Source organism: Cimex lectularius, unplaced genomic scaffold, assembly GCF_000648675.2.
Source record: "Cimex lectularius strain Harlan isolate CLEC.00 unplaced genomic scaffold, Clec_2.1 scaffold20, whole genome shotgun sequence".
NCBI classification, from domain to species: Eukaryota; Metazoa; Arthropoda; class Insecta; order Hemiptera; family Cimicidae; genus Cimex; species Cimex lectularius.
In genome coordinates this window covers 923,446-930,367 of record NW_019392641.1, presented here as the reverse complement: position 1 = coordinate 930,367, position 6,922 = coordinate 923,446, and the positions used below count along the sequence as shown (strand labels likewise).

The 6,922-nt window shown below is 30.1% G+C and overlaps 1 protein-coding gene across 10 annotated transcripts in view; it reads right to left on the bottom strand.

The window, feature by feature from the left end:
• LOC106669910 (tropomodulin) overlaps positions 1-6,922 on the bottom strand; it is a 126,897-nt gene continuing 119,975 nt past the window's right edge. For 6 of the 10 annotated variants that reach the window (XM_014399766.2, XM_014399763.2, XM_014399768.2 and 3 more), the window contains 4 exons: positions 6,748-6,902; positions 6,592-6,688; positions 6,139-6,286; positions 1-919 (listed from right to left, as the gene is read on the bottom strand). In XM_014399766.2, the coding sequence (XP_014255252.1) occupies positions 822-919; positions 6,139-6,286; positions 6,592-6,688; positions 6,748-6,902 (498 nt within the window). In that variant the 3' untranslated portion in view covers positions 1-821. Of the gene's footprint in view, positions 920-3,124; positions 3,177-4,101; positions 4,207-4,886; positions 4,999-6,138; positions 6,287-6,591; positions 6,689-6,747; positions 6,903-6,922 lie in introns of all 10 variants that reach the window. The other 4 variants (XR_001341006.2, XR_002910723.1, XM_014399767.2 and 1 more) reach the window with 4 other exon arrangements.

Sequence of the window (6,922 nt, the reverse complement as noted above, 5' to 3'; positions counted from 1 at the left end):
TATTAAATAATTTACTTTCTTTTATTACCATGTAGTCAATTAAGGACTGTTTAACAGAACCTTTTTGCAGTTTGTAACTTGTATCTAATGAAAACAAGTTATTTATGTCAATACATAAATTTTTATATTTGGCTGTAAAATTATAAGCAGTTCTAATAAATAATCAAAAAAATACATATATAATTGTACATTGTTTAAATTTTATAGTATGTACAAGACAAGAGAAATTCGATTAAATCTAAATAGCAAACGCTTCACAGCAGCACCGAACAGGCTATAAATTTCAAGCATAGTTGAGCTCAGTAATAACAGTACACTAAATTTAATGAAGGGTTTATATATAAAACAAGGAAATAGTGATTTTATTTTTACATAAATAATATATTATTGGCTATTTAAACCTACAATTATCCATGTTGTGTATGAAATTTAATAAATTTTTTATATGAAAGCTTACAATTGCTGCATAAAATTGGCGTACATTCAGAAAAGGAAAAAAAACACTGATCTTTGAAATCACAAAAGCCACTGTTCCACTTACAAAGCTGTGCAATTATATGTGAGTCAACACACAACAGAAATAAAATAAATTCATATCTAATAATAGTCTTGCAATTATTACCAAAGTCATTAACCATTTGGCGCAAACACAAAACAATTCAGTATCGGAGTATTTGTCATGACGATGAATTCGCTGTCCTCTTAAATGACGTTATAACGGATGAATCAAAGAAAAAAAGACACCAGTCGAACAAAAATAGTAATTAGCATTGAAAACTGCACACTCTAATATAATTTACTATGTAGCTTGTAATTTATTTTCATCTCTTGTTATTTATTGCGAAGGTCTTGCCTCCTATATGCGGAAACCAACCAGCAGCAAATGAGCGGGAAAAGTGACCAATGCGCCTTAAACGACCTGTTAAAAACAAAATTCTTTAGTATCTATTACTAACTTGTTTTACACAAACAGTAAAATATGGAAATATATTCCAACGGTTCAAACAAAAAGAGTCACAGTTAAAAAACAAAAACAAAATAAAACAAAGTTGATGAATAATTGATAGTAGTGGAACTTTAGTCAAAATAAATTACATTAAGTGATATATAATTATGTCACAGTAAAATATAATAATGGTCAAGGATTTGTTTAAATAATTTATTATAACATCCTGTTCCAAAGAATTAATTATTACTGATGATATATATTCATCAACTTTCCATTTGAATTGAGAAACATTAACATAAGGTAATTAATTACGGTAGGTACACTCAAAGTGAAAAAATCCTGCCCATTGGAATTTATTGGATGCTGCACAGTGGGTTGGATAGCGATATTTTATGAAATAGAAAAAATAATCAAACACCCTAATAAAAATTGCAATGTTTAATTATTACATAACAATATAAGGGGCTACAAGATATTTTAAAACATTTCAATTTTGGGCTCAGAATTTAACATTTTACATGAACATACCGGGTGTCCCAGTTCCATGTGACGAAACTCAGGGAATCGATTCTGCTTTCGTTTGGAGCAAAAAATGCCCAGGAGAAAATTTTCGGAAAGTTCTCTATTTTAAAGATATTCGTCAATTTAGGTTTTTTCAACTTTTCACCACCTTACCACATAAAAACGCTTACAACTTCCAAAATGTTGAGACTACAACAAATCCAATTACACCATTTGAAAGAACGCTAAATTTGCTGTAAGATACTTCTATTTGCAATAATCTGAATGACATAAAATGTTAGCCAATATTGGTTGAAGCATGTCAAAATTTAAAATTTTGGTCATGATTGCACGTTCTACTGAGGTTACAAAAAAATACCTACAACTTGTCAAATTTCACAAAAACTTCTTCATCTAACATGCTTTACGTTGATATATCCAGATTTTTAAATAGAGTTCTAGTAGAGTTGAAAAATAACAACTGAATGTTCGAAAATGTGAGCTAAGGTAAATTTGAAGGGGGGGGGGAGAAATAAATCAATTAGAACTTGCTTCCTTCCTAAATATCTTCAAAATGGAGAACTTTCCGAAAATTTTCTCCTGGGGATTTTTTGCTTCAAACGAAGAGTAGAATCGATTCCCTGAGTTTCGTCAGAAGGAAATGGGGGACACCCGGTATAATCGACTCATGAAAATTTGCAACTCAAAGGGCAACAAAAATAATTCACATTATCAAGAGGAAAGAAAATCAAATTATTAAGGGTCGATGTGCATTTTTACGTTAATAGGGAAAGGGCATAGGTCAACTAGGCTTTTTTAATAATAGTTGGTCCTAGATGGAACTTACAAAATGTAATTAACAGCTCACTGAAGTGGGAAAAACAAAAATGTTTTGTAGACTGTTAAATTGTGAGCTCAAAATTAAAATATTTCCCATATCATCTGTATTTACCTTATATTGTTACCTAAAGGTAAAATCATTGCCCTCAAAGTCAAGTTTTTGCTAAGTGGTTCTATTTTTGTCTAAAGTATCGCAATCTGGCCAACTGAGTGCTTTTTGTGTTACCGTCTCATAAAGTTTTAAACTTACTCTCAATATTGGAAATTGCACGTGCAATTATATTAGATATTTAAAATTATGTAAAAAATAATCATTTTCCAAATGAGTGGATTTTTTTTTGGCCCATGAGTGTATAACATCATACATTGTCATACCTGTTCGTGTGCAAGTATAACAGACATATAAATTAATCCTTTGGCAAAATATGAGTTCTGAATCATATTATGGCCAAATTTTGGCAATATTAACAAGACAATAGTTCACTAATATTAGTACTGAGAATTTGCTTTCCAAATTATTTTCCGACATTGAATTAAGTACTCTTAACCCCCAAACACCACCCAAAAGCCAACGTGTATTTATTTAATTTTTACTCAAATTCCACAAATGAGAAATAATAAAGTTGATACAAATACATTCGAGGGCTATGATACAGAGAAATTTAAATTTTTCATAATTTATCATTGGTTAAATATTGTTACATAATCATGCGAAAAACCATTCTCAGTAATAACATTATGTTCACAAAAAGAATTAAGCGAAAAACCATGCAATTAATAATTAAACAAAGTAAAAATAAATAAACTAGGATAGTATCAGGATAAAATCAGTACCTAGATTTAGGAAGGGCCTATGAAGTTGGTGCGCCCACCCGTGATTGGCGTACTGCAAACAAGGAAACACAGATGAGTGTTGTCCCATGGCAACGATTGCAAAAGCAAACTTTTCTTTTAAATTATATTAAAAGTTAAAAAGGATAAAGAAAAAGTTTGCTTTCGCAAATTAATATTTCACATGCTGAAAGGACCCTCAAACATTTTATAAATATGTTTTATTAGTAAAAATGAAAATAAAATAAGAAGGGATTTAAATCAAAAGTTGCACTTTGAATTTAAACCCGTCATGCTTTCAAATGCACATTAGTAAAATTGTAAAAAAAAATTCAATGAACTCAAAATCAATTTATAGTCATTTATATTATTTTTTAAAACTTTAAAGCTTAAGCTATTTTATATAACAATTTTTACTTTAAAGTAATAAATTGTTTGACCTGCATCCTTGAGGCAGTAATTCAAAACATTTAACGTAAGCTTTTAAGTTTTTATCCGTCAAGCTGGATAAACAAGAACACGGGTTAATTTAAAATCTGTTTCTAAAGTTATTGCACTAATAAATAACAAAGCAAGAACATGATATCAATCTTAATGTTTGTGTAAAAATAGACTGTGTTTTATAGGGTTTCATATTCAAGGATTACCGAGAAACCGAAAAATATTTGCTTGATTAAATGTCCACAGATAAGGACAAAAGTAACAAAAAAAAAAAAATAATAATATAGAACATTAGTCGTTATTATGTCCGTTATGTTTTTAAAAATACATCTTGAATGCAATATTAGTAAAGTTAATAAGAGTCATGAATTGTATTTCATGAAAAAGAAATTTCTTTTAAAAATTAAAAGAAAAAAAATCAAAAATGTTAAATTCCTTTAGATTTTACATAAAAAAAGCAAAAAAAACAATGTAAAAAAAATAAGTATAATGGGATGAGAAAATTAAGCGGAAGAATAACGCGGCAACTGTCTTTGTACCTTAGACAAATTAAATTTGATGCACCCCCTACTTGATCAGTTTTTTCTGTCGGAGCGGATTGTTAAAGAACCTGAACTGGAGTCTCAGTGAAAGGTCCTTCCGTACTAAATCAAATAAGAAATAATAATTAAAACGCATTTACCCAGAATAAACACTTACGCCAATTTGTATGTTGAATTATGCTTAATATTTTGGGTGGCGGGTGTATGAGCACTTTTGGAAAACTGTTTAATGTTTGAACATTGATCGAATGATTGTTATGCAAAATGAAATTAATTCCCAGAAGAGAACTCAAGAATAGTTATTACATTTGTTTAATATTATGCAATTGCTCAAAAAATTTTCATGTTGCAAGATTTAAAAAAAAAGAAAAAAAACAAAAAACTTCCGAGTCTCTCATTGAGAATTAAGCTTTTGTTTTGTCAATGTTGAAACAAGAGCAGAACATACATTTTAAAAGTTTTTGTTCCTTTGTTGTGTTGGATTAGTAAAATAATGTCAAATTGTTTCATGACACACAATCACGCTGTAGTTTTCTTATATTCTTTCTTTGGGAAAAGTGACTATTCCATTGAATTGTATTTTAGGCTCAAATAAAAACAGCCTGAACACGAATAGCCTTTTCTCCTTGTGTCTATAAATGAGTCGTGTATAATTATTCTCTCAATTCATCGCACAACACATCTGTCCTGGAAGAAAATAATAAAAGGAGGCCTGGAGCGTTTCTGAGTTAATTTCGCCTTTGGAGCAATAAATGAAAGATAAAAAGGTCAAGCATTTTAACCAGGTGTTCCACCGACGAGGTGATTATTTTCTGCTGCTTATTTGGAACCCTTCAGGACCACCACCGAGCCGTACGCTGAATTGTGCCTTGGTATCTCGATTCAGCCTGACATCTTGGGCACATTGAATCAAATATATAAAATATGCAAGAACAAAGCAAACATTTTTATCAATAATTAAATGCAAAAAAAAAAATAAATAAATAAAAAATAAAATAAGATAATAAAATAAAAAAGATGGAAGTTAATAGGGGCAATGCAAGCAAAGGTGGTTTGTTGTTAAAAAAAAATAATTAAAACATATAAGGGAAAAAATTAGGCATAAAGCAGTGAATTTAGTATTAAAAAAAATAAAACAAAATAAAAAAAGCATATAAAGAAAAAAATGGTATTTTGAAGCAAGCCGTATTTCTTTCTATCCCATTACAAAAAAAGGTATTCAGATCAATTGGTGCACAAAATCTCTTTTAGATTTCATTCATATAATGCATTTTTTTTCCTAGAAATAAACGGAATCGGGCATTCTAGCTGGACATTAACACAACGAACTTTTTACTTTAGCTGTACTAAGTTGTGCAGTGGAACCAGTTTCTCTTCTCATCACAGTGCATAATGATCATTACAAAAAAATCACACACTTGTCTTTTCGTTTCATTCCGCTATTCCTTTTCGCGGGATATCATGGATGATGAACGTTCGACATTTTTAAATTCACAAGGAGTGATAAAATCTTCGACCGAAGAGACGGGCTTTGTCGAATTTTTGTCCGATTTGCATGTCGGGTTCGGTTTCCATGAAACTATTTTATCAAACACTTCGTCGGATATTTTAGGCTCGTACATCGGCCTCAGATGTTTGTGTTCATGTGGATCTGATTCGTGAAGGTGGTAAACTGTTATAAAGCGAAATCAAAATTAGGAAGGCTGTTAATTTATGGAAAAGGCAAAGAAAAATAATATATAAATAAAAAAAAGAATTAAAAAAAAAAAAAAAAAAAAAAAAAAGCGATGTGATGGATGTTTGGTAGGATGGATATATGAGCCAGCAAATGGCATACCTGAAAATTGCATCTACATAGAGAAAAAACACACAGAAAAAAGTTATAAATATTTTCACAGTATGTTTTGTTTTTATTTAGTCTTACAATCCTAGTTTTTTTTGTAGGTATTAACTTATATAAAAAAAGTTAATTTAATTCATCCAATTTACTGTTGATATTAAATTACTCGAACATACTGATTTTTTAGTACTTACTCCTATCAATGTTTCGTTGGAGGTGATTTGCAACCCTCTGCCTGGCATCATTATATTCGAGATGAAGACCTAATCTGAGAAGTGTAGGGTTTTGTTCTACAAGATTTGTTATCTCCATTTCAATTTTATTGCCAAGCACGTAACATCTCTGAAAAGAAAACAATGGTAAAATATATAAATTGAATAACAACAAATATGATGTGAGAATTGATTTTTCTGAGGAATTGATCAATGACTTTTCCATCTTTGTTTTGATTTTTTTTGTTTCTCACAAAATTACTATTGGACTTTTTATCTGACAAGAAAGGGTATAAGATTAACAACAAAAAAATTACTAAATTTATTTCTATAATAATTCTAATTTGTTGAATTTGATACTTGATTATTATAAATTATAAACTGAAAATATAAAAAAACTATTCATTTTCAATCAGATAAAATAATAAACCATACCTGATTGGCCCCTCGGAATTCTTCTAAACTTTTTTGAACTAGTAATGCCTTTATGAGTCGGAGGATAACTTGTGGGCTGAGGAAATTTGTCTCCACACTGATACACAAGAGGTAAAAATTAGAAAACAACCAAATTCGACTAGTTTGACCACATACTTCAAAACTTTGAGTGTGCAGTTCTTTTCGATGGCTTCTGCAAGCTTTAACGCGTGTCTGTCAAGAAGGCCGACATTGGTGAGGCTAAGTGTTTCCAAGTGGGTATTTTCTCTGAGAGCCATGAAAAGGTTGTTGAATTTCTCATCAGAGATATTCTGAAATGAAAAAAAGGTTT